The sequence below is a fragment of the Olea europaea genome, chromosome 6 (genome assembly GCF_002742605.1).
Source record: "Olea europaea var. sylvestris chromosome 6, O_europaea_v1, whole genome shotgun sequence".
Taxonomy (NCBI): domain Eukaryota; kingdom Viridiplantae; phylum Streptophyta; class Magnoliopsida; order Lamiales; family Oleaceae; genus Olea; species Olea europaea.
Window position 1 is genome coordinate 3855375 of NC_036242.1, and position 22553 is coordinate 3877927.

The 22553-nt window shown below is 33.5% G+C and overlaps 3 protein-coding genes across 7 annotated transcripts in view; 2 read left to right on the forward strand and 1 right to left on the reverse strand.

Annotated features, from left to right (window-relative positions):
• The window catches only part of LOC111395546 (B-box zinc finger protein 22-like), a 5609-nt gene extending 5214 nt beyond the window's left edge, over positions 1-395 (reverse strand). Inside the window, exon 1 of the mRNA XM_023021569.1 lies at positions 87-395. Within this exon, the coding sequence (XP_022877337.1) occupies positions 87-269 (183 nt within the window). The 5' untranslated portion in view covers positions 270-395. The remainder of the gene's footprint in view (positions 1-86) is intronic.
• Positions 396-7420: 7025 nt separating this feature from the next.
• On the forward strand, positions 7421-11299 carry LOC111396450 (E3 ubiquitin-protein ligase CCNB1IP1 homolog). 2 transcript variants are annotated; one of them, XM_023022883.1, is made up of 8 exons: positions 7421-7484; positions 7593-7665; positions 7964-8009; positions 8139-8169; positions 8335-8575; positions 8983-9010; positions 10762-10921; positions 11004-11299. In XM_023022883.1, the coding sequence occupies exons 1-8, from the start codon at positions 7421-7423 to the stop codon at positions 11297-11299; spliced, it is 939 nt and encodes a 312-aa protein (XP_022878651.1). The 2 variants fall into 2 exon arrangements, with proteins under 2 accessions (XP_022878651.1, XP_022878652.1); XM_023022884.1 differs by having other exon boundaries at positions 11052-11299.
• A 2953-nt stretch (positions 11300-14252) lies between these two features.
• Positions 14253-17912, forward strand: LOC111395547 (zinc finger BED domain-containing protein RICESLEEPER 1-like). 4 transcript variants are annotated; one of them, XM_023021571.1, is made up of 3 exons: positions 14253-14436; positions 15545-17564; positions 17653-17912. In XM_023021571.1, the coding sequence occupies exons 2-3, from the start codon at positions 15572-15574 to the stop codon at positions 17703-17705; spliced, it is 2046 nt and encodes a 681-aa protein (XP_022877339.1). In that variant the 5' UTR covers positions 14253-14436; positions 15545-15571; the 3' UTR covers positions 17706-17912. The 4 variants fall into 4 exon arrangements, with proteins under 4 accessions (XP_022877339.1, XP_022877338.1, XP_022877342.1 ...); XM_023021570.1 differs by having other exon boundaries at positions 14254-14420; XM_023021574.1 differs by lacking the exon at positions 14253-14436 and adding an exon at positions 14467-15173.
• The last annotated feature ends 4641 nt before the right edge of the window (positions 17913-22553 follow it).

Below are 22553 nucleotides of genomic sequence, written 5' to 3' on the forward strand. Positions count from 1 at the left end.
CAACCCTGGCCAGGAAGCAGGGCTGTGCTAATTTTATCACAACATTCAACTAAACAAAATACAAAAAACTAATAAATATTTATTACCTGACAGATGTCACACTTTGGCATCTGACTGGAAGAGGTAGTGAGAAGAACCCTCTGGTGCTTACTGGCGAGTTTGTTGGCGGCGTGCACCTTCTGATCACAAGGCCTGCACAGCGCCGCCTCGTCGGCGCAACACAATAAAACCGCCTCCGCCACCTCACAGGCGTTGCACTGAATCTTCATCCCACGTCGGTTCCAATCTCGATCTTCTAAGCCGGTGAGATTGTTAAATGAATCAACTCTATGAATAGCAGAATAGGGGATAGTGGGGTGGGGACCAAGAGGGTTTATGAATGTGTACTGATGCTTTTAATTGACAAGTGGCAATATGAAGATATTTATTGGAGTTTGAGAAAATAGAAAGGCTGAAATTTATAGGGTATGTAGCATTGGGTCCCTGACCTTTGAACGTTTGACGATGTGGTCCCAAACCTTATATTTCTAGAATCTGGAGCCCCAACTTTAAAATATTTGTGCCTGAGGTCCTTTTACAGTGGAAAAGGTTAATTTAACCGTTAAAAGGTCAAATTTTAAGTAAAATAATCGTTGAGTCTTTAATTTGATTTAAAACAAAATAGTAGAAATAATTTTCAAAATAGCGTAAATCACATGAAAATTTTTGAATTGATTAAAGCATCAGAACTCTCGTAACTCTTTAATCAATTCACAAATTATTTATGCACTTTAACTTAATTTCTATGTATTAGTAAACTTGAGAAAATTCATTCATTGACCACAAAATTTCAAAGGTCATACATATATCCTTTATGCAAATTATGGTACTTGTTATTACGAGCAAACAACATAGGTACCATTTCTCAACGTCAGCACTCAACATAATTTTCAAATTGTTCAAAGTATTGGATGTATAAAAAGACACAGTAAAATTTAATAACAGTACTCAACATAAAATATACACAACGGTTAAAAAAAAATAAAAACAAAAATCTAAAGTGACATGCCATCTAAAGCTTCATGATTAATAAATGAGTCGGGTCAGGTCAGTGTCTATTGTTGATCTTGATTCTATCTTATCTATCTTTCCTTTTAGCACATGTGCTGGACATCCCCACATCCGAATATGGTGTAAATTAGGCTTGCGCCCATTCCACAATTCAAGAGGTGTCTTAAGAACTGACTTAGATAATATCAAATTCAAGATATAAATGGCTGTTTGTAGTGCATATCCCCAAAAGGATATAGGCAATGATGAATAACTCATCATTGATCTTATCATATCTAAAAGAGTTCGATTTCTTCTTTCCGAGACACCATTCTGTTAGGGAGTTCTTGGTGCACTCAATTGGGATAATATCTCATTATCTAAAAAATAGACCTTAAACTCTTGGGATTGATACTCGCCGCCTCGATCAAATCGAAGTGCATTGATACTCTTACTTAATTGTTTCTCAACTTCCGTCCGAAACTCTTTGAATTTCTCCAAAGCTTCGGATTTTTGAGACATAAGGTATATGTATCCAAATCTAGAGTAATCACCTGTGAAGGTGATGAAGTACTCGTATCCTCTTCTAGCCCGAGTACTAATAGGTCCACAAACATCGGAATGTACTAATTCCAAAACCTCTTTAGCTCTTAGTTCCTTAACCTTAAATGGCATCTTGGTCATCTCTCCTTCTATACAAGATTCACAAGTTAGTATAGATTCTACTTTTAACTCAGTTAAAGGATCATCCTTTACCAATCTTTGAATCGTATTTAGATTGATATGACCCAATCTAAGATGCCAAAGGAGAGTTTCATTAGTACCAGACAACTTCTTTCTTTTCTTAGAAGTAGTAATGTTATGTATAAAACCAATCAAAGGACTTAAGACATAAAGACTATTAACCATATGACCCGAACATATAATATAATTATTCAACTTAATAACCACCGTAGAATAGGTAAAAAATACCGAATAACCAACATGATATAAAAGTGCAACGAAAACCAAGTTTCGTGTAAATTCGGGAACATAATAATAGTCATCTAATATTAAATGAGTAAATTTAATTAATGCTCATCCAACTTTGGTCTATATTACTACTTGCTCACCCAACAATAAAATATAACTCGTTGCTCACTCATCTATTCAATTACTTACTCATTGCTCATCCATCTCATCTCCTTCTATTAAACTAACAGAATGTGCCACATGGCTGACCAAAATCCCACGTGGCTCAAATACTAGAAACGAAATCGGGCCAATTTATCGCCTTTATCGAAAAACTCAGTTGGAATCCCCGCCTCCACCTCCTGTAAATTCTCTACCAGAACGACCAACCAATGTGCCACCTTAGCTATTGCCTCCCATCGGCCCAATTTCCCTACCAGATTCTTCACCATTAACTTCTCCAATACCTCCTCATCCACCACACTCCACTCCCTTCCCCATCTTTCTCCAAATTTACAGAAGGCCCATTATAATTCTCCTTACTTTCTCCAAATTCATAGATGAATCAACAACATTCATTGATTTCCCCAAAGATCAATCAAATTCTACAGCATCTTCTGGAGATCTTTTAAGTATTTTTGTCGGTTTCCAATTGATTTTCTAACTTATTTCAACGAGAATTTCAGGCTGAAAATGGATTAAACTTGATAGGCCCAGAAGAAGGGAAATAGAAATCCATAAGAGTAAATTTGACGGGTTCAAAATTGAAGTAAATTAATGCAAGACTAAAAACGAAATTGGAATATGGCTCTCCTCTCCAGTAATGGCATTGATTGGAATTTTTAATCCGAGTTTGCTGTCATATTCATGGAGGAACTTCATGGTCCAAAATTCGAAGCTGAGAATAGAGAAAAGAAGAAGATGATTGTTGTTGCCATTTCACGTGCCACACCATCACCTGATTTCATTTCAAATTTGCCACGTGGCACATTTTGTTAATTTAGTAGACGGAGATCAGATGGGTGAGCAATGGGTAAGTAATTGGATAGATTGGTGAGCAACTATTTATGTTTTGTTGTTCAATGAGCAAGTAGTAATATACATCAAAGTTGGATGAGCAATCGTTAAATTTACTCAATATTAAATGTCTACGATTCTCAAAACATAAAGTAAAAGTGCTAATAGTTTTGGCAGATACAAATGCTCATGTGTCAACTTTAAGAGTATACTCCCCTTCACTGAGATGCTTGGTTTCTTAGAACCCCTGCAAAGGATTGCAAACATGATTAGTGGCTCCAGAATTTACAATCCAGGTATTAATAGAATCAACCACTAAGCATTACTCAATGAATAGGGCATTATTGCCTTTGCCTTGCTGCCCCTTAGCTAGGTAATCTGAATAGTTCCTCTTCCAGTGACCATTTTGTCCACAAATAAAATACTTTCCCTTTGGTTTCCCATCGGTAGTAGTTTTCTTCCCCTTTGACTTGCTATCTAGCTTTTTGTTTGGCTTTTTCCTCTTCTTTCCTCCTTTGCCACCAGAAGGCTTACGATGAGAGGATCCGACTGTAACAATCAAAACACTTCCACTTCTAGCCTTTAGAACATATTCAGCATTTTGAAGCTCTTTCATTAATTTCGTCTGATACAAGTCCATCTTGTATAGATTATAATCAACTATAAATTGTGAGAACATCTGAGGAAGAGTCTCAAGGACCATGTCAATCTGTGTCTCGGAATCAATGTCAACTCCTAAAACCTCCGTAGTATTGAAGTGACCAATCATGGTTAACATATGGTCCTTTACAGATGCGCCCAATTTCATGCGTGTGTTCATGATTGTCCTAAAGGAGGCTTGCCTAGCATGTCGGCGTTGATGTCCAAACATCTCTTGAAGGCTTTCCATTATGTCAAAAGCAGTTTTTATATTTTGATATTTCTATTGTAATACATTTGACATGGATGTCAAATGTAATAACAGACCATCTCGTCAGAATGATTGCACTTTTCATATGCAGCCTTTTGAGATTTTGTGGAGTCATCTTTAGAGGTTTCGGGACAAATTTCATCCAGCACAAATTTGTGTTTTTTAGCGGTAAGAACAATATTAAAATTCATTTTTCAGTTAACGTAGTTTTCTCCAACAAGTTGATTTTTGTTAAATATTACTGATAATGGATTAAGCAATATTTTTCTGTAAAATTAACGATTCGCGTATTAATAAAATAAGCAATAATCTTTGTATGATGCATATATATGAATATGCAAATATAGACCCAAAACTTATTTGTAATCAAAAACCTTAAACTCTTACAACTTTTAACACGCCCTTTATAGGATGTCAATGTAGTTGTTGGGAAGGTTGGGACCCTCCCACTCATTTTATTGAGTTACGCATCTCATGTCACAAAAAAAAAATGAGGATTGATTATTATTTAGCCTTTGAATTATTTTGTTGAAATATTCTATAGGAAATCCCCCAAAAATATTCATATATAAGTGTAATAACCTCCATCCATAATTTTAAAATATCCGAAATATATAAGATGTCGTCTATAGGATGATCATCACATTATTTCATTTTTAAAAGAAATTCTATTACTATATCCAATTTCAGTTAATTTAAAATAACGAAATTTTCCTATAGGGAAATCGAAATAATTCGATATTAAACGTACGTATTTTAATAACAAATTAGATGACGGAGGAGGCCGTAGATTTATACATGCCTATAAGCTCTCTCCCACTTATTATTTTGCACAGTTGGATTTTCACTTAATTAGTCCTCCAAATATAAACAATTATAATGACACTAATTATATAAAATATTTTTCAACCACCTCTAATTAATTTAGAGTTAAAAAAATATTTAAATGTAAATGCATATAATTTTAGTGCACCGGGTGGTGTTTCATTTAATCTACATGACATGCGATAATAATTAAACATTCATCCATCCATAAAGATGTAAAAGCGATAATTAAATAAATAATAATCACTAATGGCACATCCTAAGAATTTAAATTACAACATGGATAAAAAGAATTACATTGGGCCACATCCTGACCCAATTCTTCAATCTTCTTAATCTACCTCGTATAACATGAAAATAAGGTTAATTTAATTTTTAGGCCCAAAACTTAAAATCAACAAGGCTCTTATCCAACAACATTGACCCATGTATCAAAGACAAGCCCAAAAAATTCAAATTACCCCAATTTTCAAATCCTGACAAGAAAACACACACACAACACCAAATCACACACAACTCCGATGACCCCAAAAAGGCACCGCCGACGACAAGGCGGCCCCAGTGGTCGCTACTGCATGGAGCAGTAGCACACTAAACAGCTTCAGGTACTGCTTTCAGTGTATGGTCGCGACGGCTGCCATTGCTCCAGTCACGACGGCCACCGCCGTCACCGCCACACAGCTAGGTGTTTCTTGAGTTTCTTGCATTTTTGTTCTTCCTTCTTCTTCATTGAAAATACATCAACAAAGATTACATTTATTCCTCAAAATACAAGTATGAAAATGAAGAGAAAATACAAAAACCTTAATGCCTTATGACTTACAATATTTCTAGAGAATAACTATAATAAATGAATTACAATAGAAAGTAAAAAAAAAAAAAAAAAAATCTAAGGCCAAGAGTGATTATGAATATATCAACAATAAATTTAAATATATTTAAAGCATAAACATGTCAAAAAATCAAATAACCTAATACCACCCAACTAAAATGGATATTACACTAGAATTTAAAAAAAAAAAAAAAAAAATTTAATCCTACTCAAGGCTTACAATAACCTTGGCTCTAATACCATTTGTTGGTTAATGAATTTTAATCATTACAATAGGAAATTAATTTTCATTTGAAGATTAAAACCATGTAAATAAGGATTTTGATGACCTTGAAATCGTTGGATTATAAAATCCTCACACATAGAAAGGGAAGATGATAACATTTTGAAGAAGTTATTGATGGTCTAGCCAATTGCTTCCTTCCTTAGATCTTCTTCATTGTTCTCCACTAGGTGTATTTTCTTTTTGGAGAAAGTGAAAAGTGGCTAATCCTAATTCTCATATAAAATATGCCAATAAAATACATATTTATAATGCCCTATTAGAGTTTGAAAATTGCACAAATTTTCTTAAACTTTATTGTAGTAGACTAATTAAGTTATACACCTTTTATTGGAGCCAAGAGATGGACCTAACCGGACTCACATGACCTAAGCTCCAATAGATATTTCCAATTTGGTAAACTCTTGACCAATTGAGATACATCTATTAATCCCGACTTATTCTACCAAAAAATCGAGATTGTACTCTCGAGTCGAGTGATAGTTATAGAAGCAAATTATGATTCAATAACAATATGCTCTAATTATCGTTCCACAAGTCCACCCCCATTTGACCGCCAATATGTTGAAATTGGCAAAATGACGGTTTTGCCCTTCAACATGTATTACCCTCTAAGTCCCATTTTCATACGGCAAATTTATTGTGATCAAATCATAATGTAAAGTCCAACGATCTCATCGTCGACCTACTGAGCTGAGATTCAATTTGCCTAGGAAAATACCTTAGAGTGACAATCGTCTCATCTCAATGATTAATGGATTCCACTATTGTAAGTATATGATCTCTAATTGTCTTGGCCTGATTTCCAAAGCACCGAGATCAATCTTCTATTTAAGGCTTCACTCATTGGTACCTCAAAGAACTTGAACTAGCAATCAAAGGTACATTACTCACTTAGGATTTATGTGACCTATTTGATAATCAAGTAAAGTCTCATTTCAAACGGTCACAAATGAGTCATCTATGCGGTCCCGTTCAATGTGCATCGAAAAACATTATTGTTCCTATTTCAAGATCTAGACAAATCTTTATAAGAACAATACAATCTTATCAATATAAAGCGTCCAACTTTATTAACCGATTATGAACGACATAATTTTGATCACATCACAAATTGTGTCTTACTATACCCGATCCATCGAGAATACAATTTGTGACATCCTATATGATCATGGAACCTTAGAGAATCACTTCAAATCATAACACGCAAATAAACGAACGTCAATTCATAATGTGATTTTACAAAACACCACTCGAAGAATGAGCATCAAGCTAATAGGGTAATATCACGAGTTTTTTCTTATCTTCAGACAATTTTGCTTTTCATTCATCACCTTATCTTTTCCAGATTTTTGCTTACATTATGGTCATAGGCTCGTAGCCAATTATAGCAGTTGTTAAAACAGTACTTGTAGTTTGCTCCTTCAGCATCAAATCTGAGTGGATCTTGTTTATAATTTATAAATGATACAGATCCTTATTTTGACCAAGTAAATACTCAAGTTCTATGTCATAATCTTCAGATATTCCTCATTATTCACAAAATTCGTAATATTTTGAAGGCCAAAATGAGATGCAATGCATGCTGGCGAGAATTAGAAGGACAAGCTGTTACCACCGCTGCAGTCACCTCTTGTGTATCCAAATGACTGAATTAAATTTAATTTTTTTTTCAGGTTTATGAATCTTGTCAAACTGTGGACATTGGAGGCATTAGGATAGGATCTCCTTAATTACTTTGAAAGGCACTGAAGATGCCAGTAAGATTCTCAGCAATGATGCTGCTTGCTCCATCTTTAATCAAGTGCTATCTAAAAGGTATAATGAACTTTAAATGTTTGTCACCTCGCCCCCTTCTAAATGTCGGGTGCAAGAGTTTTAGAGCTTAAGGTCTAATGTTTTTCATGCAAATAACCTATTTGCCCGTCCTGCAGTAAGTCTGAAATTTGTTGCAATCTGCTGAGTTATTGATGAATGCTTGTTGTTGTTGTTGGTCGTCTTATATCTTTATTTTTTGGAATTTATTTGAACGGATTCTTGATGGAACGGTCCTTTATGACTTTAGATTATGGCGTTTACATGATCCATCTTGTTTTTGACATTTTTCGCTTGCCAGTCTTATGAAACTTGTGGATATCAATCCCAATGACGAATGGATAAATGTATGAAAAAAATAAATTCAGTCATCTCTTGAGCTCTCTATCCACCCTACTCACCTCAGTCTTCATATTATTAACTTTGAATGGATTGTATCAGCCTACTTGCTAATTATTCGACACTCTCTCCTGCAAATGAAAATGGCTGGGATTTCTCCTCAGATATGTATCCTCAATAATTGAACTGTTTGCACCATGCCAGGATTTATTATCTAATAAATTATTCGGTTCTGCAATGAAAATGTTTAGGACGCTACTTATAAGTATGGGAGTAGGCAACTCCAACTTTTAAAATCGTAGAGCAACATTTGTCCTGTTTATTTTTCTGAAGGGATCTTATTGATGAAGAGTTCATTCAGAAGTGTCATGTTTTCCACTGGGCAAAAGGATTTGGAGATGCAAGTGAAGATGAACAAGATAGTTGCTCAGTGCCAGCAGAAATGTGAGACAATGCAAGAAAAATTTACAGAGAAATTGGAGCAAATCCATATTGAGTACCAGAAATTGGCTTTGAGGTGCCAGATTTTTGAGCAAGAGATAGAGACCTTGTCTGAAGATAAGCAACAGCTTCTGTAATGCCCCAAAATTTCGTAGATTAGAATTTGATTTTTTGTATACTATATTTTAATGTTTTGAAAGTTTGGGGGACCAAAGTATATATAAAGTAAATTTCGATTTTATTTGGCTTAAAATGTAGATACTATTGGAGAGATAATAAGTATATGAATATTTGGCTCGTTGAATAGGTCGTAATTAATCATGCATGTTAGGTTCGAGAAAAAGTTAATTTGGATTAGTGGAGTCCAAATTATCGAGGTCGAAAGATATAGCTTTATAATTATATTTTAATTTATTATTTAATGAATTTAATTTCTCTCAAGTCACGTGAAATGGATGAAGATTCTTGGGTAGGTTAGGATTGAATATTTTTTTATCCAAATAAAGATATAAAATAATAATAATACATATATACAAGAAGAGAGAGAGAGAGAGAGAGAAGGAGGAGAATTTTAAATTGAAATCTAAATTTGTTTGAGATGTTGCTTAAGATTGAATATTTTTAATAATAATAAATATATATAAGGAGAGAGACAGACAGACTTTATTGATTCTAGTTTCAATTTGTTGGCCACGTGTATGGTAATAAATTAATTGTTGGGAGGTATGGTTAGTTGGTAAGATTTGGTCTAGTATTTTGATTACACATACGGTTTCCTCAACTTTATCCCATTTACCCACTATCTCCACATGTTTCCACCATGCTATAATTCTACTTGCACCAAAACTCATCACACACACCCATATATACATACTCACGTGCATGGCAAATTCAAAAAGGGTATTTATCTCCAGCATAAATAAAGCGCAGAAAGAGTCCCATAAATTTTACCACAAACATAAATACATAAGCAGTCGGCAGAAGACAGTTTCAATTTTTTTAAAAGGCAGCCAAGAAAATTAGAAGATTTGAAACGTAATTTTTGAATTTCATCTTTTAGGAATTCATTCAACCTTACAAGGTAGGATATTGAGGTGCAGTGTTTTTTTATCTTGTTTAAATATTTTTTTCATGTTGACGAATTTTATACTCATGAAAGTTAAAGTTATGATGTGATGTGATGTGATATACTATGATATGAATGATATGGTCATTCCGGTACAATGATATGATATAATATGATATGAGCTCTTACCGAATTTAAAGATATGAGACGATATGATTTTCTAATACATGTTTTAAAATTTTTATACGGGATCGCACCATTAATTTTATATCCTACTGAGTATTTCCATGTACTCACCATTTTCCGTACATCTCACAAGTTAGATCGGGTCGTGTCGGAGTGTGGTGATTCGATTGAGTGGTTGTACCTTGTCTTGCTGGACAAAAAAATCTAGAATTTTGGCTCGTAATTTTATTTTTATTGTAATAGACATTTATTTATAACTAAATTCTTGTACATGTTTATCTGCACATGAATATATGTAGATCGCACCTTAAATAAAGTTTGCATTGAATGTTATTTTTTCTACCGGTTGCACTACTTAAAAGTATTTAGATGTGTCTTTACTGTCTAGTTCTTGTTAAATACTATTTTTATGTACTTTACTATGAAATTTTCCTATAATTTATGACACATGGTCAAAACAGTATTCACATCACTTTCCATATGTTTGTCTTGGGTGCCCAACATGTAAAAAAAATTGGAGATTTAAACATTGGGGGTTAATTAGCATTCCCATACACGTCAAATTTATGAAACCACAATAATCATATTAAATTGGTGAAGTTGATGCCTTATTTTTACTCACTGTAAAGGAATAAATAAAATATGCCTCATTATCATTATTTTTATTTGAGGAAGAATTAAAAATATGGCTAGTTAATATTTTGTGCATACTATTTCTATTTTATCTATAGAGATTTTCATACCAGTAAGTAGATGATTATATTAAGAGAAAATATTTTAACAGCATGAAATTTACAAATTTAGTTGTCAGAAATCCTACTTTATTTGACTCTTAAGGATGTGCTAGTTAGCAATTTAAAAATATGAATCATAAGTGGTTTAAAATAACATTGACCATTTTATAAATAAATCTTTTGGTAGCGCCTCAAATCCTTCATTTTTGGGTCGTTACAACTTCAGGAAATTTTTTTTGAGAAATCCAGGTTAATCTCAATTTCATTGCCGATGCAAAATCTCCATTATGTTGGAACGTGAAAACTCAAAACAAGCTCTTATCGCTGCTGGACAAAAGAGAACTTGATGAAATGTATGATCAAGCAAGAAGCGAATTGGAGTCATTGAAGCAATTGGCAGTTCAACCCTTTAACCATTTCTATTTAAGATCAGGGCCTGATTTGTTCTCAAATCCTGCTGCAATGATGGATAGTAGAAGTTCCACTAGAAAACGTAACACTCTTCTGTTTACAACACTTGCCATTGATCGTAAGAATAATATATATTCACGTCACGTTCTTTCAAAAAATACTAGTTGACTTATTTGTCGCGGATTGGTCCGCATACACTCCTGAAACTCCAGTCCCAAGGGAAGAAATATGGGCACCAAGACAAAACAGTTCCAAATCAGGGCCCTTCGACATCTCCAGTGGCTCACCTGCTAGACAGACGGCAGTTCCAATTAATACTGGTAACAGAATGGCCGGTGTTTGCCCTCCCTTTGGGGTAGGAACCAGACCAGAGGCTGCCAATCCCACAAATACAATGACTCTTAAGGAACCGTCTCCTATCACCAATAAGGCAACATCAGTTCTCTTGCACCCGTCGTAAGGTACCAAGTTTTACTATGTTAAAACCACTTCAGCATCTTCCGATTGTTGTCATGAATTCTTGATTTTCGAGTTTATAGACAGGAGAAGCTTGTTATCTTCCTTAATCCAGTTGAGTCCATTCGAGTTCAACATTCCAAGCATGCCAATTTGTGACTACTAAGCTTGTGTTTATGTAAATTGCAGGTGAACGACTCGTATGATTAAACAAATTGGCTTGATGTGAATATCAGTATAACATTTGCCTTAAGAAACAAAAAGAAATTAATGCGAGTTATTGTTTAACTCCAAAATCCAAATTTTTTGAACTAATGTTTGACAATGGACATTTGATAATACAGTTAATAAAATTTATTTGTTTTTCCTCCTAATAGTATGTAGAATTATCATTCTTCTATTTAATTAGCTAAACATGAAATAGGGCTTTTATTTAAAAAGCCTAAGCAAACACTAATATCGTTTGAAAAGTCTCTTCTTTTAATGACATAAATATAATCATCCTTGTATTGGAATGACAAGAGTGTCGTTATGGTAGTTTTACTCTCGTTTTGCACTTCTAACATTTTAAAATAGCATTATTGAGTGTGAACGACAATTTTGCGTTAATAACTTCGATTTGATCGATTGATGTATTCACATCATACACTGTATTCAAGTATTGAATTGACTTGTAATATTGCTACACTATCTTAAATGGTTCAAGTATTCAAGTGAAAATTGGAATTGAGAAATTTTGATTTTAATAAGTGATATTATTATCAATAAAACGACAAGAGTACAATTTCTTTAAAAGTTCCTTTTTTTTTTTTTTTTACCCAAAACAGCAAAATAGGCAAACACCCTCAATAGCAAACCCAACAATTAATCAAAATAGCATATTGAACGTTAATCAACATAATTTACTGAACAAATTTAACACTATTTTAAAAAAAAATAAAAATGGAATAATGATTAAAGGGTATAAAAGACACGTTATTACATTACAAGAACCACATTTCAAAATGGACAAACTCCTTAAAAAATTTCATAAATTAAGTTATAACTCAAAATATTAAATTTATAATTATAATATCATATATACTAAATTTTGATTGAAAAATACTCTACTAAATTATCTCATATAAATCAGTTACTATACTATATTTAAAAGATATTGCTCACTCTCCTCATACAACCAGACGGGATTTTCTCTGTATACAAATCCCAGCTTACTGAAAACTCTTCAAAAAGTCACAAAGTTCACCTTTTATCCTCGATTTCGGTCCACAATATCACGATCCAGTCAACATACTTCAGGTTTTTACTGTTTTGGAGAAGTTGAAGGTTGGCTGTGGCGAAATTGGATTTTCTCAAAGTAAAAAGATAGAACTTGTGTGGTTTGATTTTGAAGGTAATTATTGAAGTGTGGCGATTATTTATCTAAACTATTTTACTTTTTATTCTTCAAAAGATCAATCTATTTACTTCTTGATTATTGAAAAACTTTTTGAGTGAATTAAGTTATTGAAAAACACTTTTCTCACAAAAGTTTTTATGTTATAACACTTGAGCTATATTCATTACTATATATTAAAGTATTAGCATACTTCTCTCTTGGTACGTAATTTTGTTTATATCATTTATTGAGAAAGAAGTTTTCATTTGTAATTTTTACTTTTGTTTTAATTGTAGGTCATGTTAAGGTCCCGTAAAATTTAATGTTGTAAAAGCATCACTGCTACTTGTTTGAAAGTCATTGGAAGTATTGTAGAAAGTTGGATTACACCATAATTCAATTAAATTTAGTGAAAAAGACATTGCTCGTACTAGAAAGTTTGGTAACGAAGGACGTAGATCACTGCGTTGGATCAAATATCCACAATTAAATTATTTGCGTTCTCTCTCCCTTCTATTTACTGCTTTTATAATGTGCTCATTAATTCTCTTGACTTGATTACATATTTGTGTATATCTATTTTATCGCTACATTTGCTAATACATTATTTTTAGACCTGAATTTATTTTGAAAAATGATTTAAAAACCAATTCACCACCCTCTTGGTTAGCTATTTTTGGGCTTTCATGAGGTCACAATCCTATTGACATACTTCTGATTTTCATTTTTCTAGAGAAGCTGAAACTCGACTGTAGAGGAATTGAATTTTCGCGAAACAAAACTTGAACTTCACTGATTTGAATTCGAAGGTAAATTTATAATAACTTAATATAAGCTTATGATTTTGAAAACATTAATGTTTTCGAACCGAACCGAACGAAACATTTTTCTAACCATGATCAGAGATTTCTCGTTGGGAAATAACTTACATTTTAACCAATGTGCAAATTGTGTTTTTTTTATTAATCATTGAAAGAATGCAATTTTTATTTTCAATTTACAGTTATGAACCTATTGATATGTGAATATCTATGATCGTTTATGTGAATCATTCACATTGATACATGTTTCTATCAGCAATGACTACTTGTGATTACTAAATTGAATGATTTGTGACCTATATATTAAAGGTCTTTACAGTTCATAAGCAGAATTAGTTAGTACTTGTTTAGTAGAGATTTTGATAATTAATTTTTTGACTGTTAGAGATAAAGTGAGTCATATTTATGAGAAAATAATTCAAAAATGATGACTGAAATAATGAAATAATGGTCAAAAATTTGATTTTAATTGTATTAATAACTATACCAAACAAGCTCTTAATCTGTGATCAATGCATTGAAATTGACTCTCTATGGCCCTATAATTGTTGAATGTATGTGAATATATTTACATTTAAATATAAAATTTCGTGTCCCGTATGAAAAATGCTATTTGGATGAAACTCGCAAGAGGGAGGGCCCACGGCATAACCCTTCCCCACATTCATACCTACCAGATTCTCAGATCCGATTCTTCAAAACCCCAAATCCAAATCTAACCCATCAAACCTTTAACCCAACCCGACCCAACTCTAGTTTGTTATACAGATAAACAGGGAAAATACCAAACTACTGTAAACCCGATCCATCATCATGTGTACCAGCCAAACTTAGATCCGGTTCCATATTCATGTCCCAAATCCTGACCCCGCGACTCGTTTTCGGACCTTCTGATCGGACTCTCTCTGCAAAGTCAACCCGCAACAGTATTTTCACTCTCACGCTCGAATTTCTACCGTTTTACCCTAGATTCGTCTCAATTTGCTTGATTTAATCTAACTTCTTTTTGCATAATACAAAAAAATTCTATCTTCGTTAATTTTCATTTATGAGTGTCTTTATTACATTCTATGATTTTTTATTTTTTATTTTGTGTTTAAGTCGAATTATCTGGGGAATTAAAAATAGTTGATTTTTTTCGTTGATAAATACTATGTTCGTGTTACAGAGTTGAATTGATCGAATGAATAACCAGCTATTTAGTCCTTTCATTAAATTTATAGCCTTCTTATGTTCTTCAGCTTTTGTTGTATTGTTTGATTCATTGCTGTAGAGTACCTCTCTTAGTGTAAGTAATAGAAAAAAATTATGTGATATGATTAGGAGTGGTGAATTTTGCACCGTATATTTTCCCAACAGATTATTTCCAATTAATGCCAAATTGTTCTGTTTGAACTTTTATTTGAATTTATTGCATGTTGCATGGCCACAGGAGGACATATATACCATATTTGGCTTAGGGAGTAGGTGGGTGGGGTTTGGGGGGTTCCTTGGGTGCATCACATAGGGAGAGAGAAAGGAGAGGGTGGCAGGAGCGAGGGTTAACCTCCGAAATGAAATACTTGGTACTTCATGGTTCCTGAAGTCAGCTTTTCGAGTTTGTTGTTGGATCCTATCCAAGATTGTTTGATCTGTTTCGCATTTCATTATTTATGAAGGTTTCATCAAGAAGGATTTTGGTTGAGTTGGAAATCTCTAAACTTGAATTTTTTTGTTCATTATAATTAATTTCTATTTAGCAGCATAGTCCATAAATGTCACGGGTCAATGCTGTATCAGATCAAATGTTACTTTGAAAGAAACATGTAACATTTTGAGGTCTGATAAAATCAGGTTAATCTAATTCATACATAAATGGCTGTGCACCACCACATGCAAAATATGAACTTCCATCAGTGTGATAATAAAAATAATTCAATTTGTAAATTTTTCCTGACTATTTCTTTTAAATGGTTTTTGCAAGTTAATTATTGAGATTTTCTTATGCACTCTCACTTTGTTTTAAAGGTTCCCTGTATTAACTTCTGAACTTCTTCGTTTCTTGATGCAGAAAATGTGCTAATGTCAAGTCCTAGTCATGGAAATCTCGGATGAAATCCCTGCCAAGAAACAAAAGAGGTTGACTTCTGTAGTTTGGAATCACTTTGAAAGAGTTAGAAAGGCAGATACATGCTATGCTGTTTGTGTACATTGCAAAAAGAAACTAAGTGGATCTAGTAATAGCGGTACAACCCATCTAAGGAACCATTTGATACGGTGTCTGAAGAGATCAAATTATGATGTTTCTCAAATACTTTCCACAAAGAAGAAGAGAAAAGAAAGTAATCTTGGTCAAAGTACTCTTGCCCTTACAACTGTCAGCTATGATGAAGGGAAAATAAAAGATGAAATCATTAGCTCCATACCCTTTAAGTTTGATCAGGAGCACAAGAAAGAAGAAACCAATCAAGCCATCAATTTAGGAAGTGCTAAATTTGATCAAAAGCGTAGTCAGTTGGATCTTGCCCGAATGATTATGTTGCATGGTTATCCCTTGGCCATGGTGGAACATTTTGGATTCAAAATATTTGTGAAGAATCTTCAGCCTTTGTTTGAAGTGAATAATAATACTGCCACTGAACTTGACTGTATGACCATCTATGGGAAGGAGAAACAGAAGGTATATGAGGCAATACATCTTTTGCATGGTAAAATCAACCTTTCAGTTGATATGTGGCGTTCACCTGAGAATTCTGAGTATATATGCCTGATAGCCAACTATATTGATATGGACTGGAAGCTGCAGAAAAAGATGCTTAACTTTGTCACATTGGATCCATCTTATAATGATGACGTACTTTCAACGGTTGTTATTAAAAGTTTGACTGATTGGGCTATTGACTGTAAGTTGTTTTCTATGACATTTGATGATTGTTCTGCTTATGATGTTATGGTTTTCAAGATTAAGGATTGGCTATCTCAAAATAGGCCTCTTTTGAAGAATGGTGAGTTATTTGATATCCGTTGTGTGACACATCTTTTGATATCAATAGTGCAAGAGGTCATGGAGGCATTTCACGACGTGACCCATAAAATTCGAGAAAGTATAAGGCATGTTAAAAGTTTGCAGGAAATCCAAGGAAAATTCAACGAATATGCTCTACAAGTTGGGATCAATAGTAAGAGGAATTTAGCACTCGACTCTCTGATGCAATGGAATTCGACATATATGATGCTTGAAGCAGCATTAGAATATCAGGGTGCCTTTTCTCTTCTGCGGGAGAATGATGTTACCTACACAACGGCTTTATCTGATACAGAGTGGGAATGGGCAAGTTCTGTTGCTGGTTACATGAAACTTCTTGTTGAGTTCACCAATGTTTTCGTTGGAAACAAATATTTGACGGCCAACGTATTTTTTCCAGAGATATGCGATATGCATATTAAATTAATTGAATGGTGTAAGATTCCTGACGACTTTCTTAATTCTATAGCCTCGAAGATAAAGAACAAGTTTGACAAGTATTGGAGCAAGTGCAGTTTGACTTTGGCTATAGCAGCAATCTTGGATCCTCGATTCAAAATGAAGTTGATCGAGTATTATTATCCACAGATTTATGGCAGTGAATCCTCAGATCGCATCAAAGAAGTTTCTGATGGTATCAGGGAACTTTTCAATGAGTATGCTGTTGGCTTAGCTTCCCTTGATCAAGATTCATCTCGGTCTGGGGGCAGCTTACCTGGTACTAGCGATGTTACTAGAGATAAACTTAAAGGCTTCGACAAGTTCCTATACGAAACTTCACAGAATCATAGTATGACTCCAGATCTGGACAAGTATTTGGACGAACCTGTCTTTCCACGTAATTATGATTTCAACATATTAAATTGGTGGAAAGTTCATACACCCAGGTATCCTATCTTATCTATGTTGGCGCGTGACGTTCTCGGGATTCCCGTGTCTACTCTTGGATCTGAGGTAGCATTCAGCGGCAGTGGCAGAATGCTTGACCATCATAGGAGTTCACTCAGTCCTGATGCTAAAGAAGCTTTGATATGTGGGCAAGATTGGTTGAGAACCGAACTAGAAGGTACTAACATTTCTATGTTGTTTCAAAACTCTATATTATTTCATATTTCTTCTTCGGGATAAGTCAATCATTTTTTGCTCGTGTACAGCAACCAACCTTCCCACGAGCAATGCTGCTCTACCACTTTCTGAAACAAGATGATAATTACTTGAGGTATGTTTATTAAATGTATCTCTATGAGTTTCAAGAAATGTAGTTAAGAATCTGAATCTGTACTAATCCGATGAACCTTGATTTCATGCAAAGGTTGAATGATAAGCAGATCATGTAACAGTTTTGATTCAATGTTTCCAAGTAACCTTCATTGTTGATGTATATCTATTATATGCAAAATTCTGGAGTCTATCATACTTCTGCACTTTGGTAAGAGAGAGTTTTTTCAATCTTTAAGTGCACGTTTGCTATGTTCTTTTATACATGACTGGTAGTATAATGAACTAAGAGTTTAGCTCCTGCCAAACGTTGCATAAGGGTATTTGCTAGGGTAAATCTAAATCTTAGCGATCATCTGATGACAACCTCTTCTCCCTGTGTAGAAGAGAGGCTTGTTGATGAGATCGTTCTCCTGTATTGTTTGCCATGCTTGTTGATTCCCGGGTACCACGATTGGATAAAAGCTCATCTTTTATTACGTCGACATTTCCAGGTTTCCATTTATATGCTCATACACACACGGATGTGTGTATATTCATATGTTAAATAATTTTATTCAGTAGCATTTGGGAACGTGGAATTGGTGCTGGAGACTTCGATTTGAAACGGTCTGATTTAAATTGGACCGTTCATGAATTTTAGCCTCTGCCTCCATTTGGAAAGAGTAGTTTAGTTTATAAATAAATAGATATGAATGGTGGATAAGTGAATAGTATTTGTGGGTCTATTGGAATGAATGTTAGAAATGAAGTTTGACATTTATAACTTGATTAAGTTTGCAAACAGAGGCTTAATTGTAAGACTTTGAGTTCCTTACAACCGAACCTAGCATTTGTTTATCTTCTAAGGATTATACTGGCTCAAGATTCTCCACGGCGAATTCTGCTTTAGCGTACTCTTTTAGCTCGACTCCTGGGACCGACAAAGAAGTTTTCTAAGCGTATTTTCTTTCATAAAACATTGGGTAAAATTTGAGATTGATGGCATTCCTGGACCCGACATGATAGCTAACAAATTTTGGCTTATGTTTCTTTTCCTTAAATTTGTCCAGCAGTGTAATGTACCAAATGTGGGCTATTAAACTTTTGTCTGTATGCTGTCAAAATGTTATTGCATTCTTTAATCCCCATTGCTGCTAGATTTTTTTGCTTTAGACAAAAATGGGTATGCAACAATGTATTCTTAGATTTTTGTCTGTCTCAAAATTTCCTCTTCGAATATCTTTAAAATTTTGTGGTCTGTGTTGTATTTTCATAAATAACTCTGCAATTATTTGGCTTTCTTATTCGTATTCAAATTCATACAAGAAGTTTAGCATGTTTGGAAAGTAATATTTAGTCACTTTAGGTCAAAAATATTTTTATCTACACTTTTTTTGTAGGATTCATAATTACTACCTATTTATTATTCACAATTCAAAGGATTCGTAACTTATAATCGCTTAAATTTTAATTTAATCGCTTCCCAAACCTGTTGCGTCGGACGGAATAATAATATTGGTTTTACAGATCACACCAAAGAAGGATAAAATAGTAGTACTTTTCTTTAGAATCCAATTAACTGTGTTTCTCGTGGCTAAAAAAAAAATAAAATCATGCTAGTGAACCTATTTCACGAAGATCAAACTCAAAATAATCGTGCTTCTAAACCAACACAAAGAAACTTGTGGGACTTGGGTGGCTATAAAAGACTCTAGGCAATAGGAACGGAGGGATTTAACTCAAAGGTAGCTTCAATAAGGTGAATGAATGAAGAGGTTTGTTATTCTCATTGTTTTGATTGTTGAAATTACGAGGAACTTACTTGGTTTTCGACCTTTGTTTTTGTTGTTGGGATGACGTTGGGTGGGGAATTCTTCTAGTAAAAGACCCTCGTGCATTGCTTATAGGGTAATTTAGGATAAGATATATTGAAGGAAAATTCTACTTGTACATAATTATTGGACATAATGGTGTCCATAATGTGATGTGGCAATTATTCGATTGTTGATGTGTAAGTGTGAGATTTGAATTAAAGATTGGATCCAATGTCACGTGTAATTATGGACACCATTATGTAAACAATTATGTACATGTAGCACTTTCCTATATTGAATCATAACAGATCAACAAAATTTGTAAGTAGGTGTATGTCTACATCAATGCGTACACACACATATCCATTATCTATAGGAAACAAGTTATCGATAACATTTTTGCATGCATGAAGATAAATATTAATGGAAAAACAACAATCATTATGCCAAAACGAATGGGGCCATTATAGTGTAGTCTCTTTTTCAGACACGTGCTCTTATATCTGCTTGATTATTGTACTAAGATATCCTAATTGGTCCAAAATTGTTGGATTTCTTCTCAATGCTCAATCTTCCATGTTTTGAATAATTTATAAATTAGCCAATTAAAAATGCTTGCAGCTCTACTATATTCTTTATGACCCACAATATAAAAGCTCCAATTACTCTCAAATTGAATTTGCTTGCTTGTTCGATAAAATGAATAATACTATCTACCAGTTTAAGTGGTGGTGGGCTCTTTGAATAATGACTGAGGGGTTCCAATGCTGCCTAAATTGATGATAGATAACATTATTTGATCAAAAGTAAAATAATGCGGTAGACAAGTTGATATGAATTTAACGTATGTATATACCCATACTATGTAGCTAAAAACCCAAAAATGTAGTGCTTAATATGCTTAATATCAAAAAAAGGAGTATACCAATTTCAGAAGAGAAGCAATATATAGGTGAGACAAGAAAATCCCTCCTTACCTATAGCTTTAATATCTAGTGAATGTATACACTTACTCCATATACATTTAATCTTGAGACAATGAATGGACCTACTCTACTCTATGCCTTAGGACTGTATATTCACGATAGTCGATAGCAATCACTGTATGAAAGAATCTTATTCGAAGATATCTAATAAAGTAAAATATGTACTGTTTCTATACTGTTTTCGCAATTAGTTCTAAAGTTCACATGATCGAAAGTAGTGATAAATCAATAGTATCTATAAAATTATTACATTTATGATTTAAATTTATCGAGAATAAGCTTCACTTTGTGTAAAACACAATAATCACGAAATTTAACTAGTTGGGAGGTGGTAGGAGCGAAAAGACACGCTTTTTGTAACTTTTCTCTGTGGACATGATACTGTTTCCATGTTGTTTTCGTAATTAGTTCTAAAATTCAAATGATCAAAAGTAGTGATAAATCAACGGTCTACATAAAATTATTAACTTTATGATTTAAATTTATCGAGAATAAACTTCACTTCGACATTCCGACAAAGTGGAATATAATAATCACAAAATTTAACAAGTTGGATGGTGGTAGTACCGTGGTAGGGGTGAAAGGACATACTTTTTGTAAAGGCAAAAAAAATAAAATCTAAACTTTCTCTATGGACATGATACTAGCTAGGTTTGGTATCTGGAAAATTTAAATATGTCAGCTCACCTGACTGCAAAAACATGGACGAAATTATTTAATACAAGATGCTATCAGACAGTTTCAGCGAATAAAATCCTACTTTTTTTTGCACCAATAAAAAAAAGTAGATTTTACTATCATTGTTTTACCCCTAAAAAATAATAAATGTTGACTGATGAGAGGCCATTCATTTATTGAACATATTTCAAGAATATTAAATTGATAATTATGTCCATTAAGGGATAATACTTGATCGAAATATTTGCATGTAATGAATTTCCAATTCTTAATTAAAGATACTTTTGTAAAGAAGATGATAATTATGGAGTTGAAAATGTAACGCTAGTAGATATCATACATGACATGGCATTATTGAAAGTTATTTTTTAATAAAATTATTGAAATTATGCCACTTAAGAATGTTCGTAAGATGATTATTGCACTAACTGACTATGAATAGTATTATTAAAAAAGAATTAATGGACACGTGATGAAACTTTAAAGACCCATCTTAACATAATATGATTATTTAGGCATAAAGGCATGCTTGAATATTGGGCTAAATAATACGAGTTTTATTCGATTGATGAATTTGGTTATTTAAATTTATCGTTAGTACAGTGATGCCAAAAGACCAATGCAAAGAATAAGAATTTGTATTGCAATGCAATTATTTATTTATTTATTTATTTTGCCTCTGTTGTGACTTGAACTCAGTTCTATATGCTCCCATAATTTTCAGTTAAAGACGTTTTCTGGAAATGCGATTTTATAAAGTAATCTTTACACTGGATGTTGACACTTGGCACATCATGAACCATTGGATGAGTCAATTGGGCTTGGTGATATAAATACACTTGGACGGTTTGTTTGGCCACGGATTTTTCTTCTGCCTTTCATTTTCGAGAGAGTTCGTCTTCTCTGAGTGGCTAGGGTTTTCTGATTCGCCATTATTGTTTGAACATCTCATTCAAAATGATGTTTTTGATAGTTTAGTCTTGAATACATGTGATTTCTTGAGTGAAATATGTAATAGTAGTGAGAAATAGTATTTTGGGTTCGTGAAGTCAGATCTACAGTTTCTTGTGTGATTCGAGCTATATCTGTTGTTCTTTGTGAAGAGATAAGTCTCTTATACTGTATTTTGGTATTGGCTATACGTTTGTAACATTTGTTGACAGTCTAAGGCATTATAGTACAACCGAGCAATATCCATTCTTGAATGGATGCTCAACAAGGGACTAGGTGTTAAAAGGGTCATCAAACTTCTGGGGCTTCAGCCAAAAGATTTTTCTGTGTTCAGTTTTACTTTTCTGCAAGTTTATGATTTGTCTATTAATAATCGATCCTTAGTATCTTGTGTTTAATATCGTGTTTGGGCTTTTCAGCCTCTAT

Excerpts from the sequence above, each read along its gene's own strand:
- LOC111395547 (XM_023021571.1), top strand. The coding sequence starts at position 15,572 with ATGGAAATCTCGGATGAAATCCCTGCCAAGAAACAAAAGAGGTTGACT. Across the intron at positions 17,565-17,652 it reads GTTGAGAACCGAACTAGAAG|CAACCAACCTTCCCACGAGC; the intron begins GTACTAACATTT and ends GCTCGTGTACAG.
- LOC111396450 (XM_023022883.1), top strand. The coding sequence starts at position 7,421 with ATGCAATGCATGCTGGCGAGAATTAGAAGGACAAGCTGTTACCACCGC. Across the intron at positions 7,485-7,592 it reads CCGCTGCAGTCACCTCTTGT|GCACTGAAGATGCCAGTAAG; the intron begins GTATCCAAATGA and ends TTACTTTGAAAG. Across the intron at positions 8,010-8,138 it reads CCAATGACGAATGGATAAAT|ATGAAAATGGCTGGGATTTC; the intron begins GTATGAAAAAAA and ends TCTCTCCTGCAA.